The sequence below is a fragment of the Motacilla alba genome, chromosome 14, assembly GCF_015832195.1.
Source record: "Motacilla alba alba isolate MOTALB_02 chromosome 14, Motacilla_alba_V1.0_pri, whole genome shotgun sequence".
Lineage (NCBI taxonomy): Eukaryota > Metazoa > Chordata > Aves > Passeriformes > Motacillidae > Motacilla > Motacilla alba.
Window position 1 is genome coordinate 3047691 of NC_052029.1, and position 27993 is coordinate 3075683.

Consider the following 27993-nt stretch of genomic DNA (forward strand, 5'->3'; position numbering starts at 1 on the left):
CCGGGGCTGCTCTGCGTTTGCTCATTAGCTAACGAGACATGATATCGTTAGCAGGGCTCTCTGGGGGCTGCCTTCGACGTGAGGCTGCCGTGGGCACGCGCAGGGCTGGGTGCGGTACCGATGAGCTCAGCTCGGCTGGAGCACGCAGGTCGGCGGGGAAGATGCAGTGACATGGGAAAGGAACATCATCCCCCCAGTTATTACTAACATTGAAAGCATCTGGAGCTGTGGCTTGGGGACCTGCTCAAGAGGGATGTGCACCCTGCAGGCCTCTGGAGCTCCAGCAAAGCTCTGTGTGAGCAATGCATGCTGACTGATGCTCCTTGGAGGATGGATGGAGAAATCTTCTGCAGCAATCCCGGGACAAAGGAGAGGATGGCTGAGCAATCGAGGTGGGAGGATGCCCTACAGAAGGGAAAAATGTTTAAACTGGGAGGAGAGAATCAGCTTAAGAGGAGGGATTATACGCTAACCACATGGCTGGAAGAGGAGGTGTGAAGACTTGGTGGCAACACGGTACTAAGCGTAGGGGAATGGGCGAGGAGAAGGTGAAGTACAGTGAAACAGCGAGAAAGAGTGAGGGGACCGGGAGCATCGCAGCCCAGTGCGCGGGAGGCTTAGTGGGGAAGGCTCCCGTGGGGGGCAGAGGGGCCAGGGCTTGGCAGCTCAGCGGTGCCCAGCCAAGGGGATTCCCGGCACGGGAATCGCCGCGGCTCGCCGCAGGCACGGCAGCGATCCCAGCACCCGCAGAGCCGATGCTAACGGGAGCCGGCGCTCAACCCCGCCACCCCAGCGCAGCGGCGGGGCCAAAGGGCGCTGCCCACCGCCGAGGCAGCGGGGAAGGCGGGGGCTGCGGGGGCCGCGGGCGGGCCGGTGGCTTCCGCCCGGCGCGGCGCATTCCTACCCCGTGAGTCAGGGCGGCGCGGCGGGATGCGGCGTCCCGCGGCCCCGGGCGCTGGCAGCTCCCCGCCGGGACTCTCAGAGCCGAGCGCCGCTCGGCTCCCGGCTGCTATTTGCATGCCGAGGCTGTGAATGGCGTGCCCGCCCGGGCGGCCCCTGGCACGGGGGAGGAGTCTCCGCGCCCTCCGCGGGCCGAGCTCGGCGGCGCCGGTCCCTTAAGCCGCGCCGGGGGGCGGCTCGAGCCGAGCGGCCGCTGCGCTTCGCCCGCCTGCACGGTGAGTGCGGGGCCGGGGGACGAGGGGGGGCTGGCCGGGAGGGGCATCCCGCGGGGGCCGCTCCTGCCCCGCCGGGGGACCGGCACCGCGCCGCTCGGCCGGGCGGGGAGCGGCCCGCGGCGGCCCGCGGGGTACGAGCGTGGCCGGAGGCAGGTGCTGCCCCCGACCCCCGCGTTCGGATGTCGGGAGCCTGGCGATCTCGGTGCTTTCGGCTGTAGGTGGAGGTGCGCGTTCACGGCTTGTTTCGGCTGATCCGAGTCCACCCCATCTCCACGCTTTCCCACCCGTCCCTCCCCTGATGCTGGCACCCGCGCTTTGGCAGCGACTCTGGGAGATGATCTGGTGGAAAAGATATGACTTTTTACATGTTGAGGTTAGTTTTCCTGCCGGATCGAGTCCCTGAACTGAGTTCTCACACCGTGCTCTGCTGGCACGAAGCAAGGGGATCGCGGCAGCCTGACGCGAGCAAGACCAAAGCTTTTGCAGGATCGCACCCTCAGTGCCAAGTCCTTTTGGGCTCCTCAGCCGGCAGCCCCATCCTGCCACACACATCCCTGCGGTGCCAAAGTGCCCCACGTGTACATTTTGCCCTGTGTTTTTCGCCGGTGTAACTCAGGAGAGGTGAGTGGCAGCACAGATGAGTTTTGTCCCGTGCTCGTCCTGGTGCCCGGCTCGGTTCCGTGGCTGCTGCTTCTCTTGCAGGTTGGCTTCGTGGCGGGGTGCACGGTGCCGGTCAGGGATGTCTCCAAGCCGGGTCTCGGAGCAAGCAGGAAGTTGTTTCCTTTCTTCCTGTTTTTGTCCCCATGCCTGCTAATTTCCTCTGGGAAGAAAAGTGCATTCTGCAGTAAAGGGAAAAAATAATCACACGTAACGGGAAGGGACAAGGCAGCAAAGCTTCTGAATGAAGCATGGGACAAGGAAGGAGCACAGGGTGTTAACTGCAGTAGCGCTGATAGGGCAGCAAGGACAAATAGCTGCCTCTGGGCTGTGACCACGGGGATAAAAATGGCCCACTTGGGACAAGCTGGGGAGCAGACCCTTGGAAGAATTGCATTTCCACTCCAGTGTATGAAGGATGTTGCTCTCCAGCTGTTCTGTCTCAGTGGTGCAGGTTTGCAGGAGGCAATGATGACTCGTGTTAGATTGGTTGATATAGTTGGAAGAAAGAGGTGAACTTTAGATACTTCCTTTAAGCTTTGATTGTTAAATGGACTTTATGAAAGGGCTTGTCTGCCTTTTTTTTAACCCTCAGTTGCTCGAATAACAGCTATCATCTCTCCCTCCTACTGCATCCCTCATGTCCTTAAATCCTCATGGCTGCTGCTGCTGCTCAGCCCAGGTCTCCCCTGTGTGTGCAGGCTCTTGGGAACCGGTGCCATTTCTGAGCTGGGATACTGCCAGCTTTCCAGGAGGTGCTGTGCATTTGGAACAGGTCCCCAGCTTTATGCTGGACTCTGTGCTCATTTGTCCTGAGCCCCCAGGAAGGGAGCAGCTCTGGCATTGTGGACGTGTGTCCGTGCTGTTCCTGCTTCTGTGTGTTCCCATGAAAGGAGGTTGATGCTGTGCAGTGTAAAAGCAACTCCCACAAAACTAGTTCTGCTCTGGGACTTCCCATGACAGGCTTTTTTTTTTTTTTTTTTTTTTTTTTTTAAGCAATCCACTTGCAAGAGATCTGCCTACAAACTGGCTTTTCAGGTTCTGGGGAAAGCCATGGGTTGGCCCTGGTCTCGGGAATGTCTTGCTCTGTGCTGGGTAGGCTTCAGCCAGGGGGATGAGCTTTGAATGTGGAGAGTGCTGCTGGCCTGCAGAGCACAGCAGAAACCTCTTCTCCCACAAGCTTGTCTTCTCTGTGTCTTGGTACTGAGACCGTGTGGCCCCGATGTGTCACCTCAGGCAGGAATTATGTCCCTCAGAGAGGGCCAGCACCTCGTCACTGGACTTGGCAGACAGCTCGTTTCACTTTCGTGGCAGGGACTGCGACGGGGCTGCAGCTGCACGAGGTCGCCAGGCAGGAATAGGAATTCCTTTTGGGGTCATCAGTCCTGTTCCTCTGGAATCCAGCCCCGGAAAGTAGCCAGCAAGTCCCAACATGTTCCCTTGAAAGAGGCAGGGTCTGCTGAGTGTGGCATGATAGGACAGTTTATTCTGGGCGCAGAGCCCTCATGCTCAGATATAATTAGCAAAGGTTTGATTCTCTTCAGTGTGTTGGATCTCTCTGCATTGCAAACACAGCCTGGTTAGTGCTGAAGGCCTGAGATGGGAAACATGGCCAGGATGACCAGCTTGTTTTCCTCTTCCATTCAGTGTGTCCAGCAAGAAGCTGAGCAGAGCGTGTGTTGTGTGAACCCCGTGTTGCTGGGGATGTGCCTGCCAAGCAGGACTGGCTGTGAGCTGAAGATCCTGACATTGCTTTATCTGTCACTCTCCAGCTTTTATCCAGCACACCAGTCTTTTGATAAGATTCTTCCCTTGTGGTTGCTGCCTTTCTTCCATAGCTATCTCTGGAGGCTTTGGCACCCCGTGGAGAACATGCATCTTTCTCAGAGTTTCCAGCATTAATTGTGGCCTGACATGACACCTCTCTTGCTGTTCCTGCAGCCGCCAGCCTGTCGTCTGTATATGACACATTTCAGTGAAATACTTAAAACTCAAGGATGGATTCCTTCCTTAACATTTTCCCTGAGCTCAGATGTGGATTAGTTTCCTTTCTTTTCAGTTGAAGAGGTGCTGGACTCCAAGTTTAACATTTATCATCATCTAGTTGGAAGGAAACAAGAACTGTGCAGATCTCACACAGTTGCTGTGAGGTTGACTCCCAGCTGCTGGGTATGTACATGTTGGAGTTTTAAGGACCCATAGAATGCATGTGTTGCCTGCCTGCTCAGGGAGCTGTGTTGCATCCTCTGCTGTGTGAAAACATCTCAGTGTGTGCTGTGGGTGCTGCAGCCTGAATTTAATGGCGTTTTTGTCTGGGTCATGGGTAAAACATCCTAATGCTGCTGGAAAGTAGGATGAAGATGGTTTCTTTCTACAGAGCAGGGGAAGCCATGATGTCCAGGGTTGTGCAGGTAGTTCTCTCCCCAGTGGTAGGGTTTTTTTGAGCCTTGTGGTTGGTTCTTTTGTTTTGTTTTCTTTTTGTTTGTTTATTTTTTGCCTTGTTCAGACCTGAATGGGCATCAGGTTGTTTACTCTGCTAGTGCTCAATAACTGCCCTCTGAGAGAATAACATGTCAAAGGGACAGTATTAGCTCTTAGTCCCAAGAGATTAGGCAGGCAACAGGCAAGATTTAACCTTGGAAGGAAATGGATCTGTTTGGCAGCATTTCCCATGGTCATGCTGGCAGCTCTGTTTCCATGTCCTCGAAGAACCCCAAGCTGATTTGGTGTGTGATGTGTGCTCAGACCATCCAGGCCTGCTTGCTTGGAGTTGTGGAGACCCTTCCTGCAGTGCACCCTGAGCTGGGCAGGGCTGGCCTGCCAGCAGCCTCTCTGTTTTCCCAGGCAGAATGTCTGTGCCACTGGCAGTGAGGTTTCCACAGGGAGAGGTGGAAATACGTCTGTGCTGAGATTGCCTGTTGTCATATCCTTGTTAGTTGAACTTCAGGGATTTCTGACTGTTTGCTCCTTTTTTTGGTCCTACCCATCTTGCTGCTGTCCCTGACCAGTTGAAGTTTCAGCTCACACCTCTCATCCTTGTTTCAGTCCATGCTGCTGTAGGAATGAGGAGGGTTTTTTTTTTTTTTCATGTGTGTTGGGATGATGCAACAAAGAGCAAATTAGCAGCTGAGTTTTTGACCAAATCATCCAAACTACAGTCAAATCCTTCTGAGTAACAGTGTCTGTTTCCCACTGGGTGAAGACAGAGAGCTTATTCTTCACATTTATCTTAGTGGTCCTATCTCCAAGAGCTGTAAGATTGCACATTTCATTGCTTGTGTGCTCTACTTGCTGCACAGACAGCAAATGTCAGATTGACATAGGGCTTGTTTTTACTGTAATTTCCTTTGGATGCACTCTTCAACTAGCTAGGTAAACAATTTATTTCAAATATAATTACAACTCCTTTTTGCCTAGCAAAGAAATGTTGGAAGTGTGGTGATGCAGACCTGAGCAGCGGATATGTTCGTAAATTCTGGGGCCTTCAGCAACAAACAGACCTTGCCTTAGTAATCAGAGCATCTCTAAAGCACAGTGTTTATTAAAGGAAATGCAATTTCTTCTCAGTGAAGTCTGAAGTATCATTGCACAATACTTCCCTGGCGCGGTAGAGCCTTCCCAGGGGGAGAAGAGATAGCAAGCCATGCCTGATCTTGCCTTTTCTGGAAAGCTTACCTTTGCCACCTCCTCCCCTTCCTGTTTCCATTCTTTTCAGAGCCAGCCCCTTGCTCTGCTGGTCAGCAGCAATCCCTGCTTTGAAGGTTTGCTTTCCTTTAAAAAGGAACAATCCCTATGAGGTCATCCTGAAACTGCACAGGACGCTGCCTTTACAGTCCTTCAGGTCTGGCACTTACTTGGCTTTGGCTCAGTGAAAGTTAGAGCTGCTTGGATTTTAAAATCTGGAGGGCTCAGATGGCTGGGTTGACAAATGCAGCGTCTGCATTTCGCGAGTTACTGCCCTGTAGCAATCAGCACAGGGCAGATTTGTTACTCTGTTGCTTAAATTCAAAGCCTTGAAGTGAACTTTAGAAAACTGTGAGTTGTTTTGCCAAAAAGTGTGAGTGTACCTTCCTTTTCCCTGGCTATTCTGGGATAATTTCAGGGAGAACAGTGAGCAAGAATGCGCCATTCACTCAGACTGAAGGAGTGTGGTTCGCTTAGAATTTGAATATTTTTTTTGCTAAACCAAGCTAGAATTATGATTACTTCTATTTGCATTATGAATGAGTTGTTGCACTGGGCACACGATGAATGTGCAGAGGTGTGCACACACCTGCAGAGCAAGACAAGCTCTTCCTGCAGCTATTTCCAGTTGGACACAGCAGGAGATGGCGAGTGCCTGGCCATCAAGCACGAGCCAGGGGAGAAATCAGAGTGCCAGAGTGGCTCTCCTGTGTCCTTGGCTACATCAGCTGATTGTGAGGGACAGCAGTCAAACCAGCTGTGCTCTGAATTCTTGGCTGTTTAATTGGTCCTTTCAAGGATCTCCCCCGGGCCTTGGCTGCTGTGGGCATTTTTTATTCTCTCACTTGTGCCCAGGTGAGCAGAACAGTGGTGGTGCTGGAGAAAGCAAGTGTGATGAGGAGTGAGGATGCTCTGAGTTTCAAAGGAACATGCCAAGAAAGCTGTTCTGAATGGCTCTGTGACTTCCATCCTTCCTGAATATAAAGTCTGTCTTCTGGTGGCTCCAGCGTTTGTTATTGTTATTTCCTCTAAGATTTTTTTAGGTTGCTATTCAGAGTGGTTTTATGTAACTTTCCATAGGAAATGTTGTCATTTGTGGCAGTTTTGATCTCTTTTGCCATTGAAATGTTTTTATTTAGCACAACAAACAGTGATTCTTAGCTGCTTTTAGTACCCAGAGTCTTTGCTGTAGAGGATGAGTAGCTTTTGGTCTAACAGTTTTTGGTTTGGCTTATTGTGATCTTTTTAGGGGAGTTGCTTTTCCATCAATTGTTTATTGATATTGTATTTTCTAAATGAACAATGTTGTAATCGCTAAGACACGTTGCTTTACCAAGAAAATTGCTCTTGAGCTGGGTGCACAGACAGCTGTTCCAAAATCAACTGGAGCCAGTGTTTACTTCTGTCCTGAGTGTCATCCCAGCTTGCCTTGTGTCCTGGACCCTTACAGTACTTGTGATGAATGTGAGAGCTGGTAGAAAAAAAAATTTCAAAATGCAAAATTTCAATGAAAAGAAAACCTTTGTTGGGTTTGTCTTTTGTTTCCTAATGTGGGGTCATGGCTGCACTGACAAAAGCCTTTTTGTGGCTCTCACCTTGCTGTATAATTGAGGCAGTGACTGTGCCCATGGTACTTGTGGGTCAGCCAGAACTTAACCAGGCATCTGTTTCACTAGTAATGGCAATAAGTCTGGAACAGGGTCCTCTGAAGTCCCATTGAATCGTTTAAATGAGTTAAATGTGCACTGCAAAAGTTTCTGTGATCACTCTTTCCTGAAGAAGGTGCAGACCCATGCAGAGCACTGAGACAACTGTGCTTGGAGGCTGCTGGGGACCCAAAGGGCTCTGCTGGCTCAGCCCAGGCACCATTGAGCCAACAGGCAGCTGTGGTTATCTTCAACCAGGGTGCAGGAACAAGGCTTGCATAGATGATCCTTCCTCTGGTAGCTGGTAATGGATCTCTTGGTGGAAACAGCTCCTGTGGAGGACCAGGCAGTGCTCTGCTGGCTTCCCTAAGGAATGGGAATGCTGCTCAGAGCTTGCTGTGCCATCACTGGAGCTGTTGGCAGGTATCTCATCATGCTGTGCCCTGATGGAGCTTGCAAGTGCCAGGCTGTGACCAGACTTTTAGGATGTGGCTGCTGGAAATGTGGCTGTTGGATGTGGTGGCAAAGCCGCAGGGTGTGTCACGCAGAAACATAAACAGGGTGAAGAGCCAAAGGGCTCCAGAAGCTTTTCCACTGCTCCCCCCTCGTTGTTGGTTGGTTTATGTGCAGGCTGTTGCCCTTACTGGTGTCTCAGTAGGCTGTAGATGGCTCTGGGCTGGATTTGCTCTGGAAGGTGGAGTTGGAGATCGCTCATCACCTGGGTGCTGCAGCCCTGCCCCTGTCATCTGGGCCACACGTGCTGAGGAGATGGAAAAGGCCCCTCTGCCCAGCCTGCTCTGCTTGGCTCCCTTCACCTGCTTCCTTCTGGGTGCTCCAGGCCATGGGTGAGCAGGGGAAGCTCCTCCCTTGGGAGCCCCTCTGTGGAAGCTGCCCGGGTGTGAGGCTTGGCTGTCAGCTCTGGAGCAATCTGTGGATGGTTTGGGTATTTTTCCATCTGATGACCCCACGAAAAAATTCACTCTGCCTCTGGTGGTACAGTAGTGCTTTATTGCTGTTGCGCTCAACACCTGCACTGAGGGTGCTTCTCAGAAGATTAGGGATGCTGAAGCCACCACCTCCCTGGGATAATTATTGGCTTCCCACAGCGCTACAAATCTGAGTTTTGGCCATGTTTTCAACAACCACTTCAAACTATATTGCCTTGAGAAGCAGTCCAGTCATCTGGCTCCAGCTGCTCCGTTTGTTCCTGTGTCTTCTCCTTCTGCTGGCACAAGTGTTTGTGGAGCCATGTGGGAAGGAGCTGGGGCTGGAACGAGCCGTTTTCTCTGCTGAGCTCATGTGGGTCGGTTCCCAGTGTGCATCACCCAACAGCTGTGGGGATGCTGGTGCCAGCAGGAGGAGGAGGGCAGCACACAGGGCTGGGTCACTGCTTCTTCTGTTGGCTTGCATCTCTTTCAAGTGTTTAAGACATCTTTTTAGCTTGAATTCTAAGCATTGGTTTCCAAATTCTTGTTACTGTTTTGCCCTTTGACTGCTGCAACAAAAGGACCTTGAAGATCAGCCTGTTGCTTGTGAGTGTTTGCATGTTGCAGTTGGGGGTCATCTTTTAACCTGTGTTTGAAGGCGTTCAACTACAGATCTGGGGACTAACAGAAATCAGAAGAGGTTTTTGAGCTTCCTGTTTTTCCTTTCTCTGCTATATGAGGGCAACACACCTTCAGGTCCCAGGTGAATCTGCTCTGAAAGCTTTTAATGCTGGTGTTCAAGTAGGAACTAATTTTTGTTTGATTTCCATGATAACCTTCATGTTTTTCTGAAAATCAAGAAAATCAGTTGTTCAAAGGGATATCAGGACTCCTTTCTTGATCATGGGATTGGCTCACATAGGTTCAGACTTCACTGGTGGATGTTTTCATTACCTGTACTTAAAACCTTCTGTCTGTGTATGCAGCTGAACCTTTTCCAAATTCAGTGGGTCCCAGCTGAAGCTTTGCTCTCCTGCTGTGCCTCTTTGAATACCATCCCTCTGCAAGGCTTGGCATGAAATACCGACCCAATGTAGCTTCCCATTTCCTGTCTAGGGGTCTGCCTGGCCTCTTCCAAACCAGGCAGTTTCAGCTGGTATTTCTCAGCTAATTCCATGAAGTGGTTCATGGTGAGATCCCCAGTGGGAATGGAGTAGGACAGTTTCACACAGGCAGGGGATGACAGCTCAGGGCTGTATTTGATGTCTCACCTGAGCTGCTGTCATGCTGAGCCATCACTGAAGAGCTGGTCCTACCCTTCCTCTCTGGGTTGCACAGGGCTTATCTGAAATTGTCTGATCCTCTTCAGGCTGCCAGATCAACAGGAAATAATTTACTAGGGTTAGTTTGTGCTGGTAAAACACCTTGTAGTGGCTCAGTGGAGTAAAGCTAGCCTGCTCCCTGGGCTTGCTGGCAGATGGGTTTGCTCTCAGAAGCCAGAGCCCTGAGGAGCTGTTACCTGTGTGATTTGGTGCAGGCTCTTGGAAGTGCCATCAGCCTCCAGCAGCACTCAGGCAGAGCTCGTGCATGGCAGAGAGCAGTGAGAGGGACAGTGGGGTGTGTGTGGGAATGGCAGTGCTGCCAGCTGCCTGCAGGGCAGGGCTCAAAGGGCAGTGTGTCTGCACAGCTCTGCCAGGCTGCTGCTCAGAGCTGCGTGGACTGCTCACACCCAGCTTCTGCTGTGGCAGCTTGTGGGTCTGCAAAGCCTCGCAGCATTTCCCAGCTCAGCAGCCAGCCTTGGGAAAGCAGGAGATGGCCCCGGGCCCTCCCTGGGCTTTGTTTAATTTCTCAGGTATTTTCTTAGGGTGGGCAGTGGTGGTGGGCTCAGCCAAAGCTTGGATGTTGCTGTGCCCTTAACAGCTTTCCCCAAGAGTGGCCTGTCACACCTTCCCTGTCCCTGCCTGCCCTCAGCCCCTCCATCTGGCCTGTTTCAGAGGGCTGGCTCACGCTTGGTGTTTGGGATATTGTTTGTAACTCCTTGGGTCTGATCCATGCTAGATGGTTTTATTGGCAGCCATGAGACTGAAACCCTACTGCTCCTCTTCTCCTTGGACTTCCTGCCTTTTCCCTGCTGTGCCAGCAGCAGTCCTGGAGAGAGAGGCACAGCCAGGAGCTGTCTCCTCTGGCTCCCCTGGCTCATCCTGTCTGGAGAGCACCGTGAGGATCCTGGTTTCTTTGCTGTGTCCACCTGGATTCCTGTGCCTCAGCCAGGCCCCTTCAGGTACATGGGGCTTGCCTGGGACTTTGTGTAGCAGGCATTGGAAATAAGATTGTTGCAGAGATGGGGTTTGAAAAATGAAGAAAAACAGCTGGAGTCTGACCATGGTGATCAGATTGCAGTGGAATAACCCTGGTGTGTGTTACCTCCTGGGGGTGCCTGGAGGAACATGCACACACTGTGCTGGAGAGGAGCAGTGCTGCTGAAAAAGGCAGATGCTGTTTGTTTGTGTGGTAGTGTTGAATTAAGTTGGGGTTTTGTTTTGGTTTGGTTTTTATTTGGAATGTTTCTTGGGGGAAAAACAGCCAGCTTTATTTTAAATGGGAATGCTGGTAAAATGGAGATTTTGGAAGAAAAGAAATCAACATGGGAATAGCTTCAGTTGTCTGTTTAAATGGAAGGATGGTCTTTCTTTGAAATCACTGTGCAAGCTTCTAAATGTATTTAGGATGCCTGTCAGTTTTAGGAACATGCTCAGGCTTCTGGACAAAGCTTTTCCTTTGCTCTTTGGGTCAGTAGATTTCACTAAGCAGCTTTCCTTGATCATATGCCAACTTTGGTATTTAATGTGCTCTCCCCTTTCTTAGCCTGACCCACAGCACAGTGGATTTGCCTTTCATTCTGGTTCTGTGACCTTGCTTTGGCACTGACCTTCTGAAGATTAATTTCCCAGACTATCTGCCATTGATATGTTTTTTCTTTTGTTTATTTTAATTGAAATGGACATTATTAATAATGTTTATGTTGCTACCAGCTGATCAGTTAGAAGAAGGTGGATTTGCAAATACCTCTCATTCAGCCTTATATTTGCATAGTCCTGAGTTTTGTGGTGCTGGTGGAACAAAGTCCAAACTAAGCAAGCACAGGCAAGAGGTCTGAAACAGCCCCAGTACGAGGACTGAGCTTCTGGATGTGGGTGTGGGAAGAGGGGATGGTAGGAAGAGTGTGGAAGAGATCTGTAGGGTCAGGACTTGCTTGGAGAAAGAGGATAGGGAAAAGCTGATCACTCTTGTAGTCCAAGAACTACAGAGCAGCAAGTGAGCCCTGGAAATGGCAGGTTTGCAGATGAGCTGGAGCAGGCTTGTCACACAGCATGTGTTTCAGCTCTGGAGCTTTGTCATGTGCAGTTATGAATGCTAGAAGTTTGCTTGGATTGAAAAATGAGCTTGATAAATTCTGGAATAATAACCATTGGTTGGATGTAGAGATGGATACAGAACTGTTACACGCAAAGATATTTCTGGCACAAGAAGCCTGTGAGTTATTCACAGCACATGCCATGGCTCTGTCCTGGGAGAACAGACTGTGGAGTGATCCTGTACTCCTGCCCTGTGCCAGACATCCCCAGCTGGAAATGGGATACTGGCTTTAGAAGGACACTGAGCTGACCCTGCATGGCTGTGCTCTGTGTGTTCCCATCCTGCTGCTGTTGGTGGCCTCTTGACGGTACGGAGAAACTGGGATTGATGGTATGGGACCCTTCAAACAAAATATGTATCAATGCAGTCAACTTTGAAACAAAGCCCACTGGCCTGATGAAATACATGGGCACTGGACCCTGAAACATTGACCTTAAAAGTAACCAAGGGGTCAGTGTGAAACTCAGCAAGTGCTTTCAGTGCAGTGCTGAGACAGAAATTAGCAGCACTTAGGGTGAGGGCCAGGTGTAGTAAGGGGAGTTACCTGCCCTGCAAAGGCTGTTGGACCATGTTGCTGTACATCTGTGCACTGATGCTCATCTGGTCTGTATATCTGTATATTCACTGGGTCCACATTCAGGCTCCCTGTTAACCCCCTGGAGACCTGTCTCTCATGACCATACCCCAGGCCTTTTTGTGCCTGGGGCAGAGGCAGTTGCCTGACCTGTGCTGTGGCTGATTATTCATACAGAATTCACAGTGCTTGCCCTGGCAGGGCTTGATCCAGTCTTAGGTGTTTGTAAGGTTTATTTTTGGCCACTCTAAATGCACACAGGGAGTTGGGAATGCTGAACAGCTCTGCCTTCACTGTACTCTTTTACTGGGAAATGAATTGCTGGTGAGTAAAGAAGGTTGAACTGGTAGGGGGATTTGCTCCTACATGCTCTTTTTGCAGCCACCCTGGAAACTCACCTGGGGTTTAAATACTGAATGCATTTAGACAGTTATTATATATGCATTTTTATGCTTTACTACTTAAAGAACTCTGTAACTGCTGAAGCAGGGAGAAAGCAGAGCAATCCATTGCTCTGTCAGAATGTGAATTTCATCTTGAGATCTTCACCTTGCCTAAAATACAAAGTTGAGTCAGCTTTGGGGGTTATTATAAGGCCACAGGCTTTACCCCTGTGTGTGCATGTCCTCTTTGGCAGGTGTGTACACCCTGGAGATCCCATGTGCAAGTCTGCAAGGGTGGCAGGGAAGCCAGGGAAGATACATGGACATCACTGTCTGTGGTCTGTGGCAATTTAGGAGGGGAAACTCAAAACAGATTTAATCAGAAGTCTTTCACAGGGTTTCACGTTATTGCAGCAACTTTCGGGCAATACAGGCGTGATTCATCCTCTGCCTTCCTGGCTCGGCCTCACTGATTGATAGAGCTGCAGATCCTCCACGTTTGTATTCTTTACACCCAGAGCTCCTGCTCACAAAGGCTGCTCTGTAGGTAGACAGGAAGGATGTTGAGTGATGTTGGCTCAGTGGTGAGATGCTGGAAAAAGCAGAGTTGCTACTTTGGAGGCTCCGGATTTGCCCTTGAAGGCTCAGGAAGGAGGCTCTTGAGTTGTGTGAAATAGATTGTGTTTGGTCGTGCCAGCGTGGTGGCTCTGTCTCTCTTGGCTGGTCTCTGATTAGGACACCTTGAGGACATGTTGTGTTTGTATCCTCAAAGGTAAATGCTGAAGCTCTTTGCTGGAGTGTTTCAGGTATGAGAAATCTGCTTTTGCTTTCTGACATCATCATGAAGACAAATTTGCAAGACCTTTCAGTAAATCGTGTCTCATAGCAGATTTACTCATACCAAGCACAGGCAGGAGTTCCCCTAATACTCTCACTGTTCTTATCTTACAGGAAGTTAGAACAGTTGTGTTTAGCCACCCCTGCACCTCAGTGGGGAGGGAAGCCAGGATTTGTGTCCCTCTCATGCACAGCACTGCATCTGTGCAACAGGACTGTGGTGCATGTATGAAGGGCATGTCTGTACAGGCTAGATCATGAATTCCCAGACTTTTGGGGGCCTGTGGTATTTGCTGAAACCCAACCTTCATCCACCTACAGCTGAGTCCTCCCTTTCTGTCGTTCTGGCTCAGCTGAGCGCAGCGCTCCTGGCAGCTGGCCCAGCTGAACCAGCAGCTGGCCTTCAGCTCCTTTTAGATGAGATTCTCTTCTAACCCAATCCAGATCATCCCCCACTCCCATTTGTTGACCTATTTCTCCCCTGCCTGCCCCCCTGCCTTGTGTCTTTTGCAGTGGTGTGTGCAGGTCCCTTTCCAGAGCAGCTGCAGGGAGCTGTGGGAAGATGGTGGCAATGCCCTGCAAGGCAGCGCACGTTTCGGAGAACCAGTGCCTAATTTAGGTTGGGAGGGACCCGTGCAGGTTGACTGGCTCAGCCACTGCAAGGCTGGGGTAATTCAGGCAGCTCAGGGCCTTGTTTTGTTGTGTGCCAAATGTCTCCGAGGGTGGAGATCCCTCTGGTCCTGGCCTAGGACTTGGCCTCTCTCAAGGAAGGATCCTTACGTGTTAAACTCACTGCATTTAAAATAAATGGGCTGTGTTAACACTGTAAGAGCACTAAGTTTTAATTCTAACAGAGTTTTTCTCCTATTCCCTGTCAAAACATGTGTGACTGCTGATTTAACTGGTTGCTTATTCCATCTGTCCACTGTGGTGAAGAGGCTGGGGCACTTGATTATTTTTGTCCCCTGTGGCTAAGGGCCATAGGCCAGGCTAGGGCCATGCAAGGAGAGAGCCCGGAGGGAATGGAATCTGTTGTCCCATTCTGCACACATGCTTCCCACTGCTCACTTGAAGTTGTGTGTGTGATAGGAGAGGAAGAAATACAAACTTGTAGCGTAATTTAGGTTGGAAAGTACCTGTGGAGGCATCTGAGCTGATCTGCCTGCAGTGAAATCTGTTTTCTGAATTGTTTCTCTGAGCGTGCACAGTGAAGTGGGTGCTCTGCTGGCCTGAAAGACTCCTGTGGTCCCAAACAGGAGGGCAAAGCTGCAGCAGAGTGGGCAAGATGACAGCGAGTCACTCTGCTCACTGCGGCGTTTGGATTACACAGCGGTTTTTATTTAAATACCATATCATTATTATTTATGTATGAAAACCACTCTTAGTTCAGGATTAGTGCCAGTTCTCTAATATTCATGCTATACTGGTATTGCTCTGTGCACTGTATTATGTTTCTAGAAAATCACTACATTTAAAAGAGATTAGAAACAGTGATGAGAAATGGCCACTTGTTAATTGCTAAGTGGTGGGTGAGTTGGAAAGTATGGTGCTTGGCTTTGGGTGGGCAAAAAAGGGTGTTTGTGAGTCACAGGCTGGTTTTAGAGGGAGGCCAGTGGCTTTTGATACTGCAGTTACTTAGCTGGTTGGTCTGGATCCAGATCTCATTAAGATTTAATTCATGGCTTGTTCTTAGGGAACCTGGATCTCACAGTAGTCTCAGCAAAAATCTTAATGGGAGGCAAGTCAAACTTGTGACTGCAGTGTCTGTATCTGGCTCGAGGTTCTGTGTCCTCTGAGTGTCAGGTGCTGAATGAGCAGTGTGGGCACGGGCTGTGACCCCTGAGCCCTCATGAGGCACTTTGGGAATTCATCCCACATGGGGCTTGGGGCCCATCAGTCACAGCTGGGAGGAGACCCCTCTGCTCACCCTGCCAGCATGGGCTGAGGGATGAGCCAGATTCCCTCCTGACTCTGGTGTCTCCCCTCTCCTAGGCCTGAGGACAAGCGTGGGACGATGTCGGAGGCGCGACACGACAGCACGAGCAGTTTACAGAGGAAGAAGCCACCATGGTTAAAACTGGACATCCCGGCGCCAGTGCCCATGCCCGTGCCAGAGGAGCCCCCCCAGCCCGTGCAGGTACGGGGGCTGGGGAGGAGGGGGGTTTGTGGAGCTGGGGAGGGATGTGCTGGGAGAGTCCCTGTGCCTGGGATCCCCATCGGTCCTGGCTGAGGGAAAGGCAGCGTGTGATGGCAGGTCCTGAGGCCACATAAGAAGGGGCAGAGCCTTTGAGTAAATTTATGAGCAGTAATTAACTCCCCTTGAAGGGGATGTGGGAGGGATGAGGGTGGGTGGCTGATGTGCTCACATCAGTGGATCTGAGCGTTTGGATGTGGGCATTGTGAGAAGTGTCTTGGCTGGGATATGAGAGTGAGGTATTCAAACAAGCATTTCTTAAGGGGACTGGAGGACTGAAGGTCTCCCAGACAAGCACGAGGGCCTGGAAGTGCTGGAGCTTGTGCTGAAATGAGCAGGGTATGAATCTGACTTATGAATAGCCAAGATAATGACAGACTTTCATCAGTAACAGCAAAGAACAGTTACTGGCAACACAAAGCTGTGAGCAGCAGGAGGAACATAAGAGGACCATGTGGGATGAGAGCTGCATAACATTGAGGAGTGCTGAAGTAGAGATGAGGTAATAGTTTAATAGGAGCAGTGCAAAGCATGAGAGTCAAACACCCTTTTTTTGTGCTGGGGATAGGGAGAATATCAGGAATACCTGCTGCAAGGTATTAAAAACTGCTGTAGGGGTGAGACCTGGGTATGAATGCTGGCTGCTTGTGTGGCCTTGCTGCAGGAGCAGAGACTTTCTGCACCGAAGGCAGAACCAGAGTGTTCTTGCTGCCCAGCTCCATGGGTGTGCACAGTCACTTATGTGAAAAAAAGTTTAGTAATTAGAGAAATGGAAGGTTATACAGCTTCCCTGGAGGGGACTGAGGACAAACTTGTCTTAAGAGGGAACTTCTGTTGCACTTGGAACAGCAAGAACTGTCCTCTTCATCATTCTGTGATCCAGGGACTCAAATGCACTTTACTTACGTGACAGCTCCTGGCAGATAAATCTTGGTTCTGATCTTCCCTTGGAAGGAAAGAGTTTGGGGGTCAGTCTGTAGGGATTAGAAGTGGAGTTCAGGGTTTTACCAGTGCAGGTTGAAACCTTCTGAATCAATTATTTAAGGCTCTGATGGATCTTGCCTTATCTGGAATCTCTAAATCCAGCTGGGCACCTGGAGGGACACTCTGTGCTTATGATGGAAACTGGTGGAGGTGATGTTCTCTGCACAGCCCAGGCTGCCAGGATAAGAGTGCTCCTCTGACTTACAACCTGAGTATCTGTGTACTGCTTTTACATAAAAGATACCAAAACTGTTAATGTAAGTGGAAATCATTAGCTTTCTGGGCTAGAGAGGCTGAAGTAGTCTTGGGGCAGAGACAGTGTCTGACCAGAGGATCGATCAGAGCTTCCCTTGCCAGAGGGGCAGTCTGCTCAGCCTGCCCTGTACAAATGGGACATGGTGTCTCTGCTGAGCTGATAAAAATGTAATCCAGAGCAGCCCTGGGGAGGCTATCGTGTGAGCTGAGAACAGCGTGGTGAGTTGTGTCACATTTGGTAGGTGACATTTAGCCATGACATGTGAGTGTGCCCAGGCAATTAGGCTATGAACAAAGCCTTTTCCAGCTTGCTTAGGCTGCTCCAGGCAGCAACTGCAGTCCCACCCACAGCTCTCACAGGCTTTTAGTGCAGATCCAGAGCCACTTAAGGAGCAAATCCCACTGACTGCGCTTCTCTTGACCTTGTGGAGTGGTCTAGGAGAGTGTGATTTGGGTAGACAGCGGCCAGGAGGATGTGTTGCAGGAGCTCAGGCAGTAGATGTTGAATTGCTGACATGCCCATCCCAGAAGTCTGACTCCCTCCCCTTCCCTCGGCAGCCGACGCGGCGCCAGGCGTTCCTGCGGAGCGTGAGCATGCCGGCCGACAGCAGCCGCGTGCCGTCCCTGCCCCACGACCCCGCCAGGAGAGCGGTGCTGCAGCGCCAGACCTCCATCACCCAGACCATCAAGAGGTGAGGCACGGAGCTCCTGGAGCCTGCCGCAGGGCGTTCTGCCCTCCTGGAGCTGTGGATTCATGATTCTCTGCTCATCCCGTTGCCTGTTACAGCAGGGTTAGGTTGAGTCCCTCATTACCTTGTGAGGTTGTGGAAGGGTGGGTGCAGGTTGGTCCCCAGTGTAGAAGCCCAGTGGTGCTGTACAGCCTGTCTGTAGTACGTGAGGAGACAAGTCCTGGGAGGAAGATGCTGGTGACCAGGACAATGAATGGATGGCGTTTGCCACTTACAGACAGATTTTGGCTGCCCCCATGCCCTGGAGGGGCTGTTTCTCAGTAACAGGATGTGTCAGGCCCTGATGTTCAGCTGTGACTGTAGATGGGGTGTGCTGGGTGTGCTTTGCTGCAGTGTCTGAGAGGACATGGTTGCTGGGGGAGGCAGAAGCCCATTGGAGCAGTGCAGGGCTCTCAGCAGCTTGGCTCCTAGCCCTGGCTCATTGGCAGGTCCTTGAGATGGCTCTGAGGGGTGTTTGAGAGCAGGAAGAGGCTGCTCTGTCCTGTCTCCCACTCCTGCAAAGGTTGTCATTACAAGTCTCTTGACACATGGCCACACAGAGCTGGATGCTCTTTCCCTCACCATGGCAAAGGCTTATCCCAGTTTGCCCAGAGAGACTGGCTCTCCCAGCTTCTCTCCTGAGATGGCTCATTTTGGTCTCTGGCAGTGTGTCAGGCTTGCTTGGATCCCAGGAGCATCCCTGGAGCTCCAGGGGTCAGGGGTACTTTCAGCCAGCCAGGCTTCGCCCACTCACAAAGGAGCAGCTTTCCAGCTCTGGGAGATCTCCCACACACTGTTTGTCTTTGCCTCAGACGTTCCCCAGCTGCCTTGGTGCTGAGGCTCTCCTGCATCAGCCCACTCTGATCCTGCTTCTTGTGAGGTTGGGAGGGCTGAGCCCGTGAAGCGACGGCTGCTCTTTTCAGGGCTGTGGGCAACCTCTGGGCCTGTGAGGACGCCTACACTGCCTCTTCCCTTGCATCCCTGCTCCTGACGTGTTCCTTGCCAGGACAGCTAGGCAAGAGCACGCCAAGGATGAGGGGATATCTTGGGAGGGTGCTGTGGAGGCCCTGACAAGAAGCATTGGGTAGAAGGGCCTGGCTAACTTGCCCCAGAAGTCCTCACAACGTGCAGTTTGTATGTAGGGGAGTGAGGAACTGTGAACTGCTTTGGTGCTACTGTGACAAATCTGCTTCGGGAAGGACTTAACAAGGAGCAGAACTGCAGGAGATGCACACATTACACAACACTAGCAATAAAAGCATGAAATGAGTGGATCAGAAACAAGGCCAGGGAAATGGAAAGTATCAAGGCCTAACCCCCTGTTTTCTATTTAGCAGAGCTAGGGACGCAGTGGAGAATGCAGACCATACATCCCTAAATTGTGTTTCGGGATTTGTTTTGGAAAGCTGACTGCCAAGTTTTCTGCTTAGCACAGCCCTCAGAATGCACAAAATGTGAAACTGCAGCACTCCATACCATACCATCTTCCCTGGAGGACACAGATCAACCGTGAACATGTAGTCAAGCCTGTGTAGTCCAGAACAAGGCATGGGAGTGATTCATATGACAGCATCTAACACCATTTCCAGTCTTCCAGGGTGTCTGAGATGTCCATGCAAAGCAGCAGATGTGCCACAGATAGACTTGTGCACTAGGCAAGATCCTGTCAGGGCACCGGTCGCCTGTCTCCAAGCAGATCATATCTCGGCCTGCTGACACCTCCATGCTTTCACGCTGGTGTCCAAAGCCAGCTGTGGAGTCTGTAGCTGAGTGTCTGGGCTGAAGAAGGCAGGTCTTACAGGGGGAGCTGAGGGGGATGGCAGTACTCCTGGTACCTTCCAGAGCAATGTGAGACACACGTCACAGGTGCACCAAGAGGATTCAGCAGCCTCCTGGGTTCAAAGATGCTGCTGCTGTGTTGGCTTGAGCTTGGTTGTTTCTCTTAGGTCATGCTCTCAGCTGGAGGCCACTGTCACATGCAGTGGGGCACAACTGCTGCCCATGGGGCTATGGAAGGAGATGCAGCGGCTGCTCCTCTCCACGGCCCTGGAGGTTCCTTCCCCTCAGCTCTCTTTTCTTTGCAGCAGACAGGTTCGGTTTCAAAGGAGTCAGACCCTGCCCGCCCGTGGGCACCGGGGGGGCAGGAGCTCCCTGAGAAAGCGGCAGTCCCTGCCCCGATCGTTTTTCAGGTACTGCTAGCACTGAGTGTGAAACCCACCCCTGCATGTGTGTGCCAGGGCTGTTGTGAGCTGCACAGAGTCTGGCTGTTGCTGAGATCACATTGCCTTCCCAGGACTGTCCAAGAGGCCTACAGACAGGCGGAGTGAGAAAGTTCATGTGTGCCTCTAACAGAAAACAATTGTCACTCCTACTAAATGTGTAGGCAGCTGTCAATAAGTAGCATGGACTAACAAGCTGTCCACCCGCCAGCCTCACTCCCTCCTGCCTTTCCTAACAAGCTGTCAACCTCCTGGTGTTCACCATAGCTGGAATATCTCCCCAGGGCAGCCTTACCCAGCCTGCCTTTGCTGGCAGCAGTGCAGCATATGTTGGCCCCAAAGCCTTCTTGGGGCAGGAGGGGAAGGAGAGGAAGCAGCACCAAACAGATGCTGTTGTGTTGGTCCAGAGGGGCTCAGAGCTGATGAATGGAATACAGCATCCACTCTTTCCTTGTTGACATCATGGCTTTTTCTAATGCAAATGTGACTGTCTTCTTTTTGAGGTGGAGGTCTTTGTTTACTTAGCACCACGGAGATGAGCCACTCCAGGAGTCCAGGGCACAACAGCCCCACTGACCATCACCCCAAATCTGGAGCTTAGGAAAATTTAAACCAGACAGGCAGTGTGACTTAGTGCATGGCAGGGACTGGATCTCATGCCCTGGATTCCTGTCTTACCATCCTGCCCTTGGCCAGCTGCCACTCTGGCACTGTGACCACCTTTGGGGCTGCTTGTGTTTGGCCTTGGGCTGTCAGGGCTGCTTGGCTCATCGTGACAGAAGAGTGACAGCTGACTCTGATGTTGGTTGTTGCAGTGCCCTGGGGACTCCATAGGATGTGATGGAGTTCCCCAGCTGAACAGAGGCATTTGGCATCTTCCCAGGGTGCTCCAGATGCCCTAAAATCTTTAGTGGACTGTTTTGGCTGTGATCAGGGAGGAGTGGGACAGCTTTTCACCCTGGCCCTGGCCAGCAGTGGTCTCTGGCAGTTCTGGAGTGTTCCTCACAGTGCCAACAGCTGTGGTGGTGCCTGTCCTTCCAGATCAGTGGGAGCATAGTTTTGGAGATCTCTGAGACTGCTGGTGGTGTCACTCCTCAGCAGGCTCATATGGGCCCAAATGGCCCTCAGCCCCTCTCCCTCTGAGGCCCTGTGTACAGGCTTGTCACCCAAGGTGACCTTGCTGTTGAAACACTGGTTACAGCAGTCTGTGGGGACTGTGGGGAGCCCTCTGAGTGGTCAGACTGTTCTGTGAGGCGTGTGCTGTGCCAGAGCAACTGGTGACTTGACCTCTGTGCTATGGGTTTGGTGGGTCTGTCAGGGCAGGGGCTGGCCCTGGGCCTTTGCTCTGGATGGGGAGGAAGATCGCTCCAAGGAGATGTGGGTCTGTGGGAGCAGAGAGGTGTGCCCCAAGATTTTCACATAGCCCCATCTCCAAAGGCTGGCACGTTGACTTGCTGGTGGCATTTGGGTCAGTGAGATCAGGTGAATTCCAGCAGTGGCCCACATGACCTCTGGAGGTCTGTTCTGTATCATTGTGAGAACAGGGAGGGCTGAGGGAAATGTGTGGTGGTTGCATATGGAAGGTTTTAGCCAGCAAGGCTGTGGATTTCAAACACACCTTTTGACATGGTGGCAGAGCACTTTCACCTGTTGGTTGATGGGGTTTTTGCTTGGAAGGGTTCAAAACCACAGGAATAATTTCCTGTCTCCAGTGCACTGTCTCAGTTCCCCTGTGTGCCCTAATTCTAGATTTATCCCAGCCTTTACTCCAGTGTGTATTTTAATGCTCACTTTGTCATCTCTGAGGTCTTGCTTCTCAGCAGCTGGAGATCTTGCCCCTGAGCAGGGGGGCTGAGGCCAAGGGTTTGGATTTGGCTTGGACTTTCAGGTTTCAGCACCTGGGCCAGCCAGCTGTAGGCTGAGACAGCTTGACAGCTTGTCATCTCCTGAGGCTGGATTAGCCATGGTGGGAACTGCTTGGCAGGGCTGCCATGACCCCTGTCAGTTTAGGGTACCAGCTGTCCTGCAGGATTTGAAATAGGCTTTTAGTCTGACTTATCCTGATCCCTCCCTGCCTTCCTTGGGATTTTGCTTCTGATCCACTGCTCTTCTGTGGCAGCAGCCACTTGGCAGCAAACTTGCCTTGTGGCTGCAGCCTTGTGCTCCTGCTTCTGCAACCAGCAGCTTAGGTGTGTGTGTGTCTGCCTTTGCAGAGACCAGAACTGCAGCAAGTTTTGCTGTTAATGCAACCCTTGAGGAGGTTAGAAACCCTGCAGCACAAGAAGGAGAAGTTAGGGAGATTCTGGGAGTGTGGAGGGGAGGCTGGGAGAGAAGGAGATTTCTGGTGCCTTTTGGGACAAGAGCTATGAAACAGTCTCACAATGGGGACCTAGAGCTGGCCTGAAGATGGTAAGTGTTTGCAATAGATGGTTTTTAAAGTAAAAAAACACCTTTCACCAAGTTATTTTCTGAATTTCTGTATCATTTATTTTCCTTTATTTTTAGAAAAACTCGGAACAAGCTGTCCTTTGCCCACAGTGAATAACTCCTGTCATTTTTCTTCTGTCTTAAGAGACAGAATGCTGTTGATGGTCAAACATTTCTGGATAAATTCAGCATCTGTCAGGTTGCTAAAACCAGCTGAGGACAAGCTGCGAGATGCTCCTGGGAAAGAGTTCTGTCTTTGAATTGGGGTGGGCTGGAAGTGACCACCAGGGCTTTGTCTTTTCACGTGCATAGTCCAAGCAAGCATCCTTCTTCTTAGCACTTGTCTGCTGGCATCTTTCAGAGGCACAGCAGACTGGTTTGGGGTGAGCAAAGACAGCGATGCCACTCAGAAATGGCAGAGGAAGAGCCTCCGCCACTGCAGCCTGCGCTACGGGAAGCTCAAGCCTCAGGTCATCCGGGAGATGGACCTGCCCAGCCAGGACAATATTTCTCTGACAAGCACAGAGACCCCTCCTCCTCTCTACGTGGGACCCTGCCAGCTGGGCATGCAGAAGGTGAGTAACCTGGGACAGAGGGACAGAGGCTGAAGGAACCCGTGGGTTTCAGGCTGTAAATCCCCCCGGCTAGTTTGGGATTTAGCCCGCACGGATCCTACGTGGACAAAGTAAAGGACGAGAAGCGCTCTTTCTCCACGTGGTTCTGATGTCCTGTTTATTAGCTGGAAGGGGACATCTGCATCGTAGGGTTTCCAGGTGAAGAAGAGAGAGAGAGTTCCAATCTCGAGGGACATTTATACCCGCGGAATGGGAGGCGGGGACGGAAGGCCACAGCCCAGGGGACACAGTGAGGAGGGGCGAAGGGAGGGGCTTCAAGGGACAAATCACCTTATCCAAGGGATACACCATCTGAGGAAAGGGGGGAAACATTTGTATAACACAACACCCAGTGCAGTATCCAAATAACAATCTAGTGCATCACAACAAGAGGCGAGGCCATCGCTGAGCTCCCTGCTCGGTGTCTTCAGCTGTGACCCATCTGCGGGCTGAGCTCTGCCCTGACACGTCTGGGCTCTGTGCTCAGACACTTCTCCCGTCCCAGGTACAGCTTGGCAGCTCTCTCTCCAGCAGTCTCTCTCTGGTCTCGTTGGCTGACATCCCTCAGCTGTTGTGGTGGCTTGGAGCTGTTTGTCATGCTGTGACTGTGGTGGTCAGGGGTGTGCAGCATGACCAGCAGCTCTCAGCTCAGGCTTTCTGCTGCCATTTTGAAGGACAGAACTGTGTTGTGCCCAGAGGAACCACTACGTTGGACCCAAATGTACAGTAGCAGGGCTGGAATCACTGGGGACATTTGCCCTGCCCCAAGCAGAATGCAGGCTGTAGCACAGCTACTGTCCCCATAGAAACCTGGTTATATTTTAGGACTTTGAAAAGTGTCTCTTGCATCTGTGGTGCTACAGCTCTGCTTATGGGTCCTCAGAAGTGGTTTTGAGTGTCTGCAAAGAGCACCTGGGTTTGGTGCTGCTTCCTGCTCATTACCTTTAGGTGTGACCCAAGGGAGCAGGGCCCAGATGAGCACATCCAGTGACCAGAACTAACCACAATATCCAGCTTTCCACCCTCCCCTCAGCAGCAGTAATTGGTGTGCTGTGCTTTGGTGAGCACTACTGAGTGAATGGGAAAACAATTCCTTCCAAAGCAGGTCAGTTTGTGACCTGCAGCCTGGTGGCATCACTAAAGCAGAGGACGATGTAGTGCATTTTTCAATCACATTTTGCCTTCTTGTCTTCTTTTCTGTTAAATGTCTTGCACCTAATCTTTGGTCACGGGAGACTTAGCAACATTGTTGAGCTGTATGTGGGCTACATTAAATCAGAACCTGGAGTCAGTAGGTGTGAGCCCATTAAGCTTCCTGTTGAGTGTGCAACTGTGGATTAAAAAAGCTCGTAAAACCTTGGGATAAAGCATAGAGGTCTTATGGAAACCACAGCTGTGATGATGTAAGGACAGAGGCAAGGTTTGTGGCTGAAGGCAATATTTTCATTACGTTGATTCGTATGTTTGGAATAAGTGAGAGCACTGGCCTGGGGAGTCCCAAAGAAGGGCTTGCAGCTCCTGGAAGCTTGCCTGCTTTATCCAGCTGTTAAATTTAATTAATGGAAGCAGATGTAAATATACAGTAAAGTTTCAACAGGATAACAGGAAACTGCTTAAGTCCTGGGCTGTCCAGTATCAGGAAGGAAACTAACTAAAGAAAGAACATTTCTGTTTTCAGGGATTTCTCAAACTCCTATTTAGGCAGCACATTTTCTGACTGTTGAGCTCATTGGCATGGGAGACAACGAAACCAAGAGCTTAGGAAGGGCTGGAGGAGGTTTGGAGTCTTATGTGAGATACTGGAACAGACTGGTTGACAATAGTCAGTACTAACAAAAGAGAAGAAAACCATTAGGTTATTCCTTATCTCCCTATTGTAGAACTGCTTTTTGCTCCCTCCAGCCTGGTTCTTGGTCAGTCCAGGAGCCAGGCCCCTGTCATGGTCTCAAGAGGACAGAGGAGGCTCGGTAGGACGGGCTTTGGGGGTGGCTGGACTGATGGGCTGCTCCTCTTGGCAGATCATCGACCCCCTGGCGCGGGGGCGAGCGTTCCGGATGGCCGAGGACACGGACGGCTGCAGCATGCCCCACACGCCCATCACACCCGGGGCCACCTCCCTCTGCTCCTTCACCAGCTCCCGCTCGGGCTTCAACCGCCTCCCGCGGCGCCGCAAGCGCGAGTCCGTGGCCAAGATGAGCTTCCGAGCGGCCGCCGCGCTGGTGAAGGTACCGCTGCCGCAGGGCACGGGCCACAGGCGCCTCTGCCCTGGGACGTGGGGGCAAGGAGCTGTGCAGCAGAGGGAATGGGATAGCTGTGCTGGAGGAGGAAATGAAGTCACCTCCTGGTGTGTTTCGGCCGTGTGTACAGGAGGCAGGATTGGCAAGAAAGCGGGGATGGCGGTTCGGTTTTGGTACAGGTCTTGTTTTTTCTCTGGGGACTTTGATTCCCACGGCCAGCAGCCTCAGAGCATTCTAGCAGGTGCAGTTCAGCCTGTCTGGAACTTTGGGTGGTCCATGTGCACCTGGTAAGCAGCCAGGGAAGAGCAGAAACACCTGAGGCTCTTGCTGTACAAGCCTCTTCATCCTGCCCTGTCCTGCTGCCCTGGGCTCAGTGATGTTTTTTGCTGTGTCCAGTAGCAGCCGTCGCTGTGGTTTGGCCAGACACATTGTACAATGTGTGCTAGAGGAGCACGTGGCAAGCTGGAGGTGGGTGCCGTGGGTTGAGAAGTGGAGTGACAGCTGTGTGTCTCACCAGGAAGGTGTCACACATCACGTCTGCTGTGCTCCATCCGCAAGCACGAACCAAGCTCAGCACGTGGGCTGCCTGTGCGCTGGCTGGGGTGGGTTTGTGAGGTTCTGGCAGTGTCCCCATGTCCCTGTCCCTGGCTGCAGGGCCGCTCTGTGAAGGACAGCACCCTGAGGAGGGCCCAGCGGCGCAGCTTCACCCCTGCCAGCTTCCTGGAGGAGGACACGGTGGATTTCCCAGATGAGCTCGACACGTCCTTCTTCGCTCGGGTGAGGGGCAGGTCTGGCACGGTGCTGGCCCAGAGGCAGAGCAGGACTCTGGTTCTGGCAGGACTGTGTGTTGCAGAGAGCAGCACTGCTTTCTGCCAGGGCTGCTGTCTCGAGTGGGATGTTGGCTTCTTCTGATGGGACTGCTGTCTCTCTGCCCAGGAAGGAGTCCTTCATGAGGAGCTCTCTACGTACCCGGATGAAGTGTTTGAGTCACCATCAGAAGCTGCAATCAAAGATGCTGAGGTGAAACCTCCAGATCAGACAGATCTCACAGGAGGTGCTTTGGACAAAAATGAGCTTGAAAGAAGCCACTTACTACTGTGAGTATCTTCATGGTAGTTGTCAAAACCTAGCATGGGGTAGCCTACCCATTTGGAATGGGGCTTCCTGCATGGAGGAAGCCACGATCTGAGTGCTGTGGGTGCTTGGTGCAGAGCTCAGAGCAGGTGCATTGATAGGTTTTCTTTAAATCCAGCTGAAGACCTTCTGCCCCAGCTACCCGTGATGTGAAAGGTGACTCTAAGGCCACTTCTGCACTCACTCCAGCAACTTCCAGCTTCTTACTAATACATTTCAGAGATTGTATCATGCCTTGAGGAAGCAAAAGACACTTTAAATCAACTGTGAGGATGCTGAGGGCCCAGCCTCTGGCTATGGAGAGCATGGCAAAGTGAGAAAGCTGTTGCCATTGCCACAGTCACCAGTAACTGTTCTCATGCTCCAAGGAGCGGTGAAGCATTGCAGAGTGTCGAGCTGGGCTGCATTCCTCACTTGAAATGAGAGAAAGGTGTGGCACTGATGCTGAGAGCCCTACAAATATGTGGGTGGTGCTGTACTGTATGCCTGGATTTTTTCCACCTGAGTAACTGGTACTTAGTAATTGCTCTGTGTTGCTTCCGAGTCAGCTCACCCCAGCAGAGAGCTCTGCTGGGTGTGAACATGGAGCAGACAGGGAGGTCCTTGTTGTGGTTCTGCTGCTCTCAGCCCATCTTGCTGTGTTGGCACTTTCCCTTCAAGTGTTTCCAAGAACTTCACTCAGTTTAACATAAGGGGAAGCACAAATGGTGGGAGTTTGTTGTCACTCCTCTGAGATGGTTTCAGTCTTCTTGGTTCCCTTTGAATCTTCTTAAATAGTTTTATTTATTGAGGAAAATACATTTTTTCACGCTTCAGAGAGCTGTTATCAGAGTCACAGTTGGGTGTCCTTTCACGTGGTGAGGTGTTTGGGCATGGGGAGATTTCCAGCACTGGAAGCACTGGGAAGCAGCAGGTCCGCCCCACAGAAACCACTTGACCTCTTAGGCAAGAGCAGGCTGCAGTGGAACCTGCACTGTCTGCTGCAGAAGGACTTCCCAAGGGGAAATTGGGACATTCAAATGCATCTTCTGCAAGGTGCAATATGAAAAGAGCTGAAGTTTCCAGCAGTATTTTGGCTACAGAGGTTCAGATTCTCCCTTATGCTGTTGCTTGCCTGTCCTTCAGAGCTGTCATGATCTCTCCAGATACTCCAGTCATCTTTCAGAAGAAAGGTTGTTGGCTGTTTTCTCTCAGCACTTCTGACAAGCACTGTCTGTGTGGAGTGGGACATTTGGGAAGCCAGAGGAGGTACACTGGACTAGAGCAGGTGTCAGGAGCATGCCTCCTGCAGTGCCAGGCAATGAGGAGGGTGACATGGGAAGTAGTTGCGTTTCTTTGGTCAGGTCTGAGATGTGACCTTCACACTGCTGTCTAAGAGCAAGGAAATCCAAATTTATCTCAATGTGATGGAGACTTTAAAAGTAGGTATTATTCACCAGTAACCTGTGCAATGTTCATCAGATCTATTTTGACAAAAAAGCCTTCTTTTAGCTTGGGATGCTCAGGATTTTTATTGTGTTGTTGAAGCCTGCTTTTTTAATTCTGAAAAATGCAGACATTGGTACAAATAAGGGAGGAATGGAAGAGAGGTTGGGAGAGGTAGCTGGTACAGCTTGCAGCCTGTGACAGTGCTGCCTTCTTGGTCTGGGAAGTTGCTTGGATTCACTTTTGTCCAGTTTGCTAGTCCAGTCACATTGAAGTGAGACATTGAACTGACATTTAAAGGTGGGTATTTCCACTCTTGGGCTAAACTTCACTTGCATTTCATAGCAGAGGGCAGAGTAAGAGGATTGAAGTAGGGGAGGAAGTGGACATGCCTGAGGCTGCAGTGGTGCCTGTTGCAGCCTCCCCGTTTCATCCTGTTGCTGAAACACTTCAAAGCCTCGAGAGCTCCTCGGTGGT

The 27993-nt window shown here is 51.3% G+C and overlaps 1 protein-coding gene across 6 annotated transcripts in view; it reads left to right on the plus strand.

The window, feature by feature from the left end:
* The first annotated feature begins 687 nt into the window (after positions 1 to 687).
* Positions 688 to 27993, plus strand: part of RHBDF1 (rhomboid 5 homolog 1) — a 35623-nt gene continuing 8317 nt past the window's right edge. Inside the window, exons 1-8 of one of the 6 annotated variants that reach the window (XM_038150711.1) lie at positions 688 to 1175; positions 15292 to 15436; positions 17291 to 17424; positions 19545 to 19649; positions 22468 to 22681; positions 24739 to 24945; positions 25612 to 25734; positions 25894 to 26054. In XM_038150711.1, the coding sequence (XP_038006639.1) occupies positions 15314 to 15436; positions 17291 to 17424; positions 19545 to 19649; positions 22468 to 22681; positions 24739 to 24945; positions 25612 to 25734; positions 25894 to 26054 (1067 nt within the window). In that variant the 5' untranslated portion in view covers positions 688 to 1175; positions 15292 to 15313. The other 5 variants (XM_038150709.1, XM_038150710.1, XM_038150712.1 and 2 more) reach the window with 5 other exon arrangements.